Raw genomic sequence first — 12,121 nt, 5'->3', positions numbered from 1 at the left:
CCTCCCTGACCTAGCTGGACATCCATTCCTGTTCAGGGAGACTGAGATATAAAGAGACTCTGGCTTATCCCCTGCCACATGCCTCTGAATTCCTTCTTCCTGAATTAAAACTTATCAGCTCAGTTCAAGGGCACCTGTTCTCTAGTCCCAGGCTGGACTTTGAATCTTCCAAGACAAATGACAACAGTGCAGGTTGCTGATGAGCATCAGAGAAGTAGAGAAGTAGAGAGGTCACCGATTACCTACTACCACACATCTTTGAATGCTCTGAATTAACTTGAAGAAATTAGGAAGGAATGTATAAATCATCAGATGACTAGAAACCATCACAGAGGCACAAGAAATATGAGCAACCAACAAAGTATCTCTGCCCAAGAGAAAACATCAATTCCTCATAATCCACAGACAACACAATGAAACTTGTGGAAATGTCATATAAACAATTCAGAGTATTTATAGTGACAAAACTAAATGAGATGCAAGAGAAAAGAGCCAATGAGTTCCAGGAGATGAGGAAGTCTTTTCACAATTTGAAAGAAAAAATGGGCACCATAAAAAAAAGAATCAAACCGAAGTGTTAGAGATGAAGACTGTGATACAGGAAATTAAAACCTACCTTTAAAGTATTAAAAGCAGATTAGATCATGTAGAAGATCGAATCTCAAAAGTGAAAGACAAAATCTCTGACTTGGAAAAATTTATCAAGAAGACTGAGAAAATAACCAAGAAAAGTGAGGACAATATACAAGAAATATTCAATACCATTAAGGGCCCAAACATCAGGATAATTGGTATTCCAGAAGGTGAAGAAAATAATAAGGGCATTGATCATTTATTCCATGAAATCCTCCAAGAAAACTTTCCAAACCTAGAAAGGCATTCAAATATCCAGACCCAAGAAATACAAAGGACCCTAAATAGAATCATTCTAAGAAGATCTCCAAGGCACACATAGCCAGATTGGCCAAAACCATGGACAAATATAAGTTACTAAAATTGGCAATAGAGAAACATCAAGTGACTTACAAAGCTTATCCTATCAGGTTAGCATCAGACCTCTTGTTGGAAACTACACAGGCAAAAAAAGAATGGGGAAATATAGTCAAAGTGTTAAATGAAAAACAATGTCAACCAAGATTACTATAACCAGCAAAATTATCCTTTATACGGGGAAAAAAAAAAGATAAAAACATTCTCAGATGAAAAAAAAAAATCTAGGGAACCAGCAGTTAGCGTAATGGCTGTGTCGCTGGACTCCCATGTAGTCAACCGTGGTTCAAGTCCCGGACCCGGTGGCTTAAAACTCACGCTGGGCGCGTGTGCGTGCATGCCCAAGATCCCGAGAGGAAACTGGAGAAGGGATTGTGGCGTAACCATCCCCCCTGGGAGGTGATTTCTCGCTTTCTGTCTCTATGTCTCTCTCTGTCTGTCTGGCGAGAGCACGCGCCCTATAGTGAAAACCTCTCAAAAACAAAAAATCTAAAATAAGGACCAGCAGTTAGCGTAATGGCTGTGTCGCTGGACTCCCATGTAGTCAACCGTGGTTCAAGTCCCGGACCCGGTGGCTTAAAACTCACGCCGGGTGCATGTGCATGCGTGCCCAAGATCCCAAGAGGAGAATGGAGGAGAAAGGATTGAGGCATGGCCACCTCCCCTGGAGGGGGGGCTGATTTCTCACTTTCTGTCTCTCTGTCTCTCTCTGTACTATAGCAAAAACCTCTCAAAAAAAAAAAAAAAATATATATATATATAAAATAATTCAGTAGCTCCAGACCAGCTCTTCAAGAAGTTCTGAAGAGAGTGCTATACCAGGAAAACTAGCATCAGACAGACATAAGAGAAAAAAAATAAAATGACTCATTAATAATAGGAATATGTTTGGAAATGTCAGTAATAACATTTAACATTACTGGATTAATTCTCCTAACAAGAGACACAGACTGGCTGAATGGATAAGAAAACAGAAACCCTCTATCTGTTGCTTACAAGAAACACATCTTATGGAGAAAGACATACATAGACTAAAAGTGAAGGGCTAGAAAAAGGTATTCCATGCAAACAGAAATTTAAAAAAGGGCTGGAGTCGCGATACTGATTTCAGACAAAACAGACTTTAAGACAAAAACTCTAGCAAGAGACAAAGAAGGATATTACATAGGAGTAAATGGGCTAATTCATCAAGAAGACATAACGCTTATAAATTATGCAGCCAACTCAGGAGCACCTAAATGTGTGAAGGAAAGATTGCTAGAGCTAAATGGAAAGGTAGATTGCAACACTGTAATTGTTGGGGATCTCAACATCCCCTTTAAACAGAACTTCTAGACAAAAAATAAGCAGAGAGATATAGGATCTAAATGACACTGTAAATCACATGGGCTTGACAGATATCTATAGAACTTTCCATCCTAAGACCACAGAACATACATTTTTCTCACCCCCTCATTGAACCTTTTCAAAGAATGACCATATGATAGGACACAAATCAAGCCTTTACAGACTCAAAGGCATAGAAACTATATCCAGCATCTTCTATGACCATAAGGAATTAAACTTGATATTAATCAGGAAAAAAATCCTCAAAAATACACAAACACATGGAAACTAAACAACCTTCTTCTGAATGACTTCTCAACTACTGAAGAAATTAAATCTGAAATCAAAAATTTTATGTAAATAAATTATAATGAGTACAAGAGTTTCCATAATATATGGGACACCACAAAAGCAGTCATAAAATGGAAATTCATAGTAATAAGTGCTCATAAGAAAAAGATGGAAGGGTGGCAAATAGGCAACCTAATATCATGCCTCATGGAATTGGAAAAACAACAACAAGAAATGTGCCAGGCAAAAAGAAATAATAAATATTTGAGAGAATAAATGAAATAGAAACTAAACTATACAAAAAAGAAATGAAACCAAAAGCCGATTCTTCGAAAAGATTAACAAGATTGACACATCATTAGCTAGACTGATTAAAAAGAAGAAAGAAAGAAACTAGATAAATCAAATATGTAATGAAACAGGCAACATTACTACAGACACATTAGAAATACAAATCATCATTAGAGGATACTATGAGTGACTGACTATATGCCAACAAATGAGAGAACATAGAGGAGATGGACACATTTCTGCATGCATATAATCTGCCAAGATTGAATCAGGAGAACAGAGAAAGCCTGAATAGATCCATAACAACCAGGAGATTGAACCAGTAATACATAATCTTCTGATAAAATAAATAAATAAATAAAGCCCAGGTCCTGATAGCTTTACTTCTGAATTTTATAAAACTCTTAAGGAAGAGTTAACCCCCATTCTGCTCAAATTATTTCTAAAGATGCAAAAGGAAGAAACTTCCAAAATTCATTTTATGAAACCTCCATCATCCTCATTCCCAAAACAGATAAAGACATGACAAAAAAAAAAAAGGAAAACAGACCAATATCTCTGATGAATATAGATGAAAAGATTCTCAACAAGATTCTTGCAAGTCATATCCAACAATATATAAAAAAGATTATTCATCACGACCAGGTAAGCCTTATTCCAGGGATGCAAGGGTGGTTCAACACACATAAGACAATAAGCATGATACACCATATTAACAGAAAGAAAGAAAAACCATATGATCATGTCAACTGATGCAGAGAAAACATTCAACAAAATACAACATCCCTTCATGATTAGGACTCTTAGCAAGATTAGATAGAAGGGCCATTTCTCAACACAGTAAAGCTAGCTAATATACTGAATGGGGAAAAGCTAAAAGTTTTTCCACTAAAAACTGGTACTAAACAAGGCTGCCCACTTTCTCCACTTCTTTTCAGTATAGTGCAAGAAGTCTTACCCAATGCAATCAGAACAGAGAATAATATAAAAGGCACTCAAATAGGCAAAGAAGAGTTGAAAATCTCTTTATTTGCAGATGACATGATGGTATACTTAGAAGACCCAAATGTTCCCATGAAAAAATTTCTCGAAGTAGTAAATGAATACATTAAAGTGGCAGTATACAAAATCAGCATCCAAAAATCTATAGCATTTCTATATACATATAACAAGTTGAATGAGATAGAACTGATGAAAGGAATCCCTTTTATCATAACCACAAAATGTATATGTATAAGATACCTAGGGGTAAACCTAACTAAGGAAGTCAAAGACCTTTACAAAGTAAACTATGAAAATCTTTTCAAAGATACTGAAAATGACACAAAAAAAAGTAGGAGAACATTCCATGTTCCAAGATTAGAAGAATTAATAAAATCAAAATGGCAATTCTACCTACATTAATCTACACATTTAATGCAATTCTAATTAAATGACCAGTGACATTCTTCACAGATCTAGAAAAGACAATCATAGAATTTGTCTGGAATCAGGACCAGCAGTTGGCGTAATGGCTATGTCGCTGGACTCCCATGTAGTTGACTATGGTTAGAGGCCCAAACCTGATGACTTAAACTCACGCCAGGCACGTGTACGTGCCCAAGATGCCAAGAGGAGAATGGAGGAGAAGGGATTGCAGCATGGCCTTCACCCCCTAGGGATGATTTCTCGCTTTCTTTCACCCTCTCTCTGTATTTCTGGCGAGCGCACACGCCCTGTAACAAAAACCTATCAAAAAAAAAAAAAAAGAATTTGTCTGGAATCATAAATTTATATTGGGTAAATTCTCTTTACAAGCCAAATTATGTATAGTGATCAAATGTTTACAAAAAGAAGAAGGAGGGAACCAGCAGTTAGTGTAATGGCTATGTCGCTGGACTCCCACGCAGTCGACCGTGGTTCGCGTCCCGGACCCGGTGGCTTAAAACTCACGCCGGGCGCATGTGCGTGCGTGCCCAAGATCCCGGGAGGAGAATGGAGGAGAAGGGATTGCGGCGTGACCATCCCCCCTGGGGGGTGATTTCTCGCTTTCTGTCTCTATGTCTCTCTCTGTCTGTCTGGCGAGCGCACGCGCCCTATAGTGAAAAAAAAAAAAAGAAGGATAAAAATAAAATGAATTAAAAATAAAAATAAATAACTAATTTGATGAGGCAGTTATTTGAAAGAAACTAGAGAGTATAAACAAGATTATTTTATTAAATTACCTTTCAATCAAAGTAACTGATCAAAATATCCCCAGAAAAAATTTTTTTGCACAAGGTGCAATATGCATGAACCTTGAGAACACTGTGCTGAGTAAAATACAACCATCACAAAAGGACAAATACTGCAAGATTCCATTCATGAGGTGACTCAAGGAGTAGAATGGCGGCTACCAGGGGCCAGGGGAGGAGCTGGATGGTGGTGATGTACAACCATGTGAATATATTTACTGGCAATGAGCAGTGAACTTAAAACTGGTTTAAAAAAAAATACCCAGAAATCTGTGTTTCAAAATCTAAGGCACTTAGACCTTTTATTATCTGTATTTATAATTGCTTGTTTATTGAATAAAAAGGATAAAGAGAAAAATAGCATACTGATCATCTGTTTAAATATGGGGTATTTGTTACTAGCCAGAAGCTTTATCAGTCAGGAAAAGCCATGTCACTAATTTTGTTAGAAAAAAAAAAAATGAATCTTGAAACTCTCTTGGTGAATGGGTACAGATAAGTTCAGATGCTTTGACCCACAAACTAGCCCCTGCCTTATGGTTTTCTTTATCTCGGTTTCTAATTTGCTAGAGGGCATGTGCAAAGGAAAGAAGAGAAAGAAAGAGAGAGAGAGAGAGAGAGAGAGAGGGAGGAAAGAGCGCACAATGAGAAAGCACCTCCCCTCTCCCTGCATGGGAGATAGTCACACTGCAACCTTTTCTCTTCCATCTCTCCTTTTCAGATTTTGGGCATGCACATACATGTGCCTGGCATGTTTCTCAAACTGCCGAGCCCAGGACTTGAACCGTGTAGGTGAACAGTGGGATCCAGCCACCTTAGCCACTACACCACTGACTGGACCTACCCTTTATCTTATATCCACTCTATCAGAGGAGTAAGCCTATTCCTAGGAATTCAGAAGCCATTATTACCAGTTTTCTTTGCACAGCAGAAGAAGGTAACCCTCTTTCTGTTCCTAGCACAGCAATGGCTTGTGGCCCTAAGAAGCATCTGAAGCAGGTAGCAACTCCACCACATTGGATGCTGGATAATTGACCAGTGTGTTTGCTCCTCATCCATCCGCTCATTCCCACAAGCTGAGGGAATGTCTTCCTCTCATCATTTTCCTAAGGGACAGACTTAAGGATACCTTAGCAGGAGATGAAGTGAAGATGACCTGCATGCAGTTATTTATTACGATTTATGGCAGAGTCTGTACTGACATAACCTACCCTGCTGGTTTTGTAAATGCCATCAACATTGACAAGATCAGAGAGAATTTCCATCTGATCTATGGTCACTTTGCTGACCCAGGGTCACTTTGCTGTCCATTGTATTACACCTGAGAAGGCCAAGTACAAGTTATGCAAAGTGAGAAAAATCTTTGTGGGCACAAAAGAATCCCTCACCTGGTGACCCATAATGCTCACATCATCTACTATCCAGATCCTCTCATCAAGGTGAACAACACCATTCAGATTAATTCAGAGCCTGGCAAGATTAATGACTTCATCAAGTTTGACCCTGGTAACCTGTGTATGGTAACTGGAGGTGCTGACCTGGGAAGAATTGGTGCGACCACCAACAGAGAGACATCCTCGCTCTTTCAATGCTGTTCAAGTGAAAGATACCAATGGCATCTGCTTTGCTGCTCGACTCTCCAAAATTTTTTGTTACTGGCAAAGGCAATAAGCCATGGATTTCTCTTCCCTGAGCAAAAGGTATCTACTCACCATTGCTGCAGAGAAAGACAAGACTGGTAGAGCAGTGGGTGAAATGGTCTTCCTAATTAAATAATTATGATACTGCATGGAAAAACAAAGCCATTATTACCAGGATGCAATCAGAGTCCTGAAGTTAATAAACTCACATGTATTTATGTTTTTCTGTCATCGGTCAGCCAGGAAATATCCTGACTCTTTCAGGATTCGTGATTCCCAGCAGATGGTGTGGGTCCTGAATGGACTTTCTTTAACAGCGGCTCCACTTACCAACAGTGTCAAGCCTGGTGAGTGACAATCTAAGCTACTGGTTCTTCTTGAAGGGACACTAGCTGCACTGGGGTTAAGACTTAGACCATAGGAGCATGGCCCTGAATCTCACAAACTTCTGGGCACCAACCCAGTGTCCAGAGGAAGGGAAAGGAAGAGCAAGGTGCTTTCTTCCACACAGACAAACATATACCTAGAAATGAGGGTGTAAGGCATTGCCAGCTCCCTTTACCAGAAAACACACATGCATGTGCATGCACACACACACACACACACACTATTAGATTCTGAGTTATCTTTCCAAGCAACAATTGACCTTCTCCTCACAGTTTTCTTCTTTATGTGCTAGCTATCACTTACCTATGTCCTCAATCTCAACCTCTCTCATCTTTCTATCACTAAACCTACATACCTTTCTCCCTTGGCATCTTCTTTTCTCTCAATAGGTGAATAATCCCTCCCACATCAAAAATCAGTCCATTGCAGCTTCTCTCCCTTTCTCCAGAACTGTAAGAGAGGAATTTAATTTCTCTCTTCCCAGCATATTTCACCTCTGTCTGTCTACTGGATCTGGCAAAAATGCTATAAAATAGCACCTCCATCCATCACACTAAAAACCTTCCCTTGGTTTGCACATTCTACTCCTACTACCTTTCCATTTTCCTGTTGCAACCATAACCAAACTCTTCCAGGGAGAGTTGGCTGCAGAATTTGCCTCTTCTTCACTTCTACTCACCCTTACATCACAGCACTCTAACCTCTCAACTGATAACTGACTGTTCCTTTGAAGCTATTTCCCAGGTTACCAATGGCCTTCCAGAACCCAAAACCAAAGGACACTTCCTAACAATAATAGGAAGCATATTGTCATATTATTTGACCCCGCTGCTGCAATTACCACAGTTGATAACTTCCCTTCTTTATCACATTCCTTCTTCTTTTTCTGTAAGAATATTCATTCTCCTGTGGTTTAGTGCTTCCTAATTTGTATTTTCCTTTATGACTCCACTTTCTCTCTGAAATCTCCAGATAATGGGGTTCCTCAGAGTTCAGTCTGCTGTCATTATATAAGCTAATTAGGGACGTGAGCTGCTCTCTTGGCCTGAAGCTCTATGCTCATTCTCCAGCATTCATGTTTCTGACACATATCCTCTGCCCAACTGACTCACATCCTCAGACATCTCTGACTTCTGTATCTCAGATGGAACTATAGGTCTTCCTTCTTTCTCAAAACTGCTAACAGTCTCTGTTAACAGCATTACCATCCACTTCATTTGCTAGAGCCAAACATATGGGAGGCATCCTTAATTTCTCCTCTTATCTGCTCTCCATCCAGCTCGTTAGCAAGGACTGATGAGTTCATGTGCAAACTATGATTTACTAACAAGATGATATCAACTCCCCACCTGCACCCCTGCCACCCCTTCCTCATTGTCCTCCCTCCTGCTTCATTTATGGAGCCTCCTCTCCATTCTTCACAGAGGATCAAGAACTGCCCTCTTTCCAGGTTCACTGACTAATACCTTGCCCATGTGTTTGTTTGTGGGTGGGGGGACAAAAACACCCAGGCAGACCTCATGGCACCAGTCTCCTCTTAGAACCTTGAACTTATGAAGACCCTCACATAAACCTTTCCTTTCTCTGTAGCACTCTCCCTCTAAAACCACTCTACCATGTTACTCCCATCTCTTCATGTAGTAGGTTTCTGTTAGCTTTAGGTTCTTGGTTTCCATTTCACCTCTGCTGATAGGTATTTCTTAATTTCTCTAGCTGAATCTGGTCTCTTTCCTACTGTCCCAGGCTTTCCTCACTTTCCCCAATGTAAGTATTGCATTTCACTATGGTTTCAGTCATTTCTCTGTTTACATCTCTCTCCTGTCATGAGATTATGTGTTCCATGTGGGTAATGTTGTCTCTCTTGTCCTCAGCTAAATTTCCAGTGACCAGATAGTGCCTTGTTCTGAGTAGACAAACAAACAAAATTATCTTGTCATCGGATTCATTCCATGCCAAGAGTATAGAAGCAAAACATTCAAATGCCTGTGAACATTTTAGTTTTCGTTTTGTTTTGGTTTCCATTTGTTTGTTTGTTTTGCCAGAGGGTGCATGCGCTCATGCACACACGTGCACACGAGAGAAAGCACTGCTTAGTGGAACACAGTCACATGACAATTCTTTTTCCTCCATTTCTCTATCCCTTCAAGATTTGAGGCACACATGTGCACATGCCCTGGATTTCAACCACAATTGGCTGTGTGGAATGCAGCTCCTTTAACCACTAAACTTCAGGGCCAGTACCACTCCTGTAACTCCTCCACTAAATTATCACATCATTGGGAAAGTCATGACATATGTTTCTATGTTTTTCTATGCAAAAATGTATCATGACTTTCTCAATGACCCAATAGATCAGAATTAAAGCTCTTAGTGAGAGAACATACACATAACCATTACTTAAATAGGACAGAATTCTTTGTTTGTTTGTTATTGTGTGAAGAAGCCTTAGTGGAAAACCCAGGCTGGTAGGTTCTCTACATGATCCCACCAGAGGCCGAGGATTCTCTCTTCTGCCTCCCTAGCCTCAAAGTCACCTGAACCATCACCTAAGTGTTTGAGGTGGGCAGTAAGATAAAAGAGTTACAAAAAAGTAGCTCCTCTTCGCTCAGTCAACTCCTGGAAATCCCACACAACACTTTCACTTATAACTTAGGGTCTACTGTTTAAGTATATGGCCATATTTAACAGCAAATATGGTGGGAAATTTTATTTTTACTTTAGGAAATACTATGCCCTGGTTTAACAATTTAGGTTCTTATAGTAAGGAAGGAAAGGAAACAGGTTTTCAGACCACAAGAGAGGGGTCTCAACCACGTCTGCCATATGATTAAGTGGTAGAGGTCTGTAGGAAAATCTAGGATTCTCAGCATCCCCTTAGGGAGAGAACTGAGTGCCAGACCAGAAAAACTAAACTTCTCGCTGTCTGGAACCTGAAAACATTTCCATTTTCCTTGTATTCCCAGTCGCTCTGGATATCATAGACTGTACAGATGAAGAATTTCGTGATGAAAAAAAAGGTAACCTAGTTTACCTGGCAATCAAGGACAAAAATATCTGTCTCTTCTGCGCAGATGTTCAGGGCAAGCCTACTTTGCAACTTAAGGTGAGTTTTCATGCAGCTGGTGAGAGAAGTACTGTTAAATGGACTTTTTACTTCATTCATACGTTACTGAATAAAAATAATATCCTTGCAATCTTGGATCATTCATTGCAAGGAAGAAAACCTGCCCTGGTGTTCCTCAAATCAGTTAATGCTGCCTTTTGAAAGGGTATGACATTTATTTTAATAAAAGAGCATGGGTCCTCTGAAAACCAAAGAACACACCCATAAAAATATTTCTGAAAAGCTAGGGTAGGGTGACTTCTTCATGCTCAAGCCTGATTTATCCTCTGAGATAAATGCTCCCACTTAAGCAAAGGTCACTGTATGGCACAAGAGATGAATGGAAAGAATTTTTAGTCTGGACTTGAAGACTACTTATCTGTTGATGTACTAAGAGCAGGATTTGTAGTTATGAAGATAATCCTTCAGTTAATGATGGAAGCTGTACTGTATAAACCCATGGGATGTTGGAACCAAGTACGGCTGGTCTGGGCCTGCTGATGAGTATATACCAGGAACACCCAAAAAAAGAGTTCGAACCTCCCTCTATTCCATGGGGACAGAGATGCCACTCACGGGTGGAGCCAGGCTATTGGAAATCTGTGGTCCTTTTTAGCAGCCCAATGGCCTCCTCTCATTTGTCTATGCCTCCAGCTTCTATCTCTAGGGAATACAGTCATTCCTATTGCTATTAGTCCTCCTATCTAACAAGTCTATTTCTCACTCCTAGGAGAAAAATATCATGGATCTCTACCGACAGAACAAAGCGGAGAAGCCCTTTCTCTTTTTCCGCAATAAAGAAGGCTCCACCTCTGTCTTTCAGTCAGTCGCCTACCCTGGCTGGTTCATAGCCACCTCCTCCACGCCAAAAGAGCCTGTCATTCTCACCCAGGAGAGGGGCACAAATAAAAAGACTAACTTCTATTTAGACTCTGACAATTAAATCTAGCCTGAACTGTGGATGGCTAACTCCAAGATGGAAAATTGAACTGTTGAGAGACCCCTCTGTACGAAAACAAGATAAGTCAGGACCAGCAGATGGCATAATGGTTACATTGCTGGACTCCCACATAGTTGACCACAGTTCAAGTCCTGGACCCAGCATCTTGAAACTCACACTGGGCACATGTGCATGCATGCCTAAAATCCCAAGAGGAAAATGGAGAAGAGGATTGCCACATGGCCACCCTCCCTGGGGAGTGATTTCTCGCTGTCGCTGTAGCTGTCTCTGTCTCTGTCTGGCGAGCACACGTGTTCTATAGCAAAAAATCTCTGTAAACAAAATTTTTAAAATAAAAAAAAAGAAAACACAATAAGTCATATTAAGGGACCATCCTGCACTTATGAATTTATCAGCTATTCAGCCCATCCATAGCCCACCACATTCTTGTCACCTAAAATCCTTCTACCTCCAGACATTGATTTCTGCACCATGTCTCCACTTGAACATAACAATAGAATGAAACCAAAGAGTCATTCTTTATTCTTTTCTGATCTTGATCCACCATCCACTCAGCTGCCAAGTCCAGGTAAACCAATTCCCAATGTTTCTGCATACAATCCCCTTCATAATTGTTCTGCCAATCCTTGCCCTAGATGTGGATTCTGGTGACCCTATCAATGGAATAATATCGTTTATTAATTCTATATAAATGTTATGATACAAACCCAAAAAATGCATATCTAAATGATGAATTTCATGTGAAAATAAAATATTACATGTCTTCCTTTTCTCAGTGGATTCATGATAGCATTAGGTAATAATTTGACACACAGTTTATACTTTGGTTAAAATTAATTATTAACCATGGTGAATGTGAATTAATTCAGATATCAAAGAATCATTTATATCAATTTTAATATCTTTCAGTCAACTCCTT

General features: G+C 39.7%; 1 protein-coding gene across 1 annotated transcript in view; it reads left to right on the top strand.

The window, feature by feature from the left end:
• LOC102488869 (interleukin-36 beta) overlaps positions 1-11,184 on the top strand; it is a 12,611-nt gene extending 1,427 nt beyond the window's left edge. The window contains exons 2-5 of the mRNA XM_006156681.2: positions 6,537-6,662; positions 6,991-7,098; positions 10,102-10,241; positions 10,972-11,184. Of these exons, the coding sequence (XP_006156743.2) occupies positions 6,537-6,662; positions 6,991-7,098; positions 10,102-10,241; positions 10,972-11,184 (587 nt within the window). The remainder of the gene's footprint in view (positions 1-6,536; positions 6,663-6,990; positions 7,099-10,101; positions 10,242-10,971) is intronic.
• Positions 11,185-12,121: the final 937 nt, after the last annotated feature.

Source organism: Tupaia chinensis, unplaced genomic scaffold, assembly GCF_000334495.1.
Source record: "Tupaia chinensis unplaced genomic scaffold, TupChi_1.0 Scaffold000511_1, whole genome shotgun sequence".
In the NCBI taxonomy this organism is placed as follows: domain Eukaryota; kingdom Metazoa; phylum Chordata; class Mammalia; order Scandentia; family Tupaiidae; genus Tupaia; species Tupaia belangeri.
This window is presented reverse-complemented; position numbering and strand designations above follow the sequence as displayed.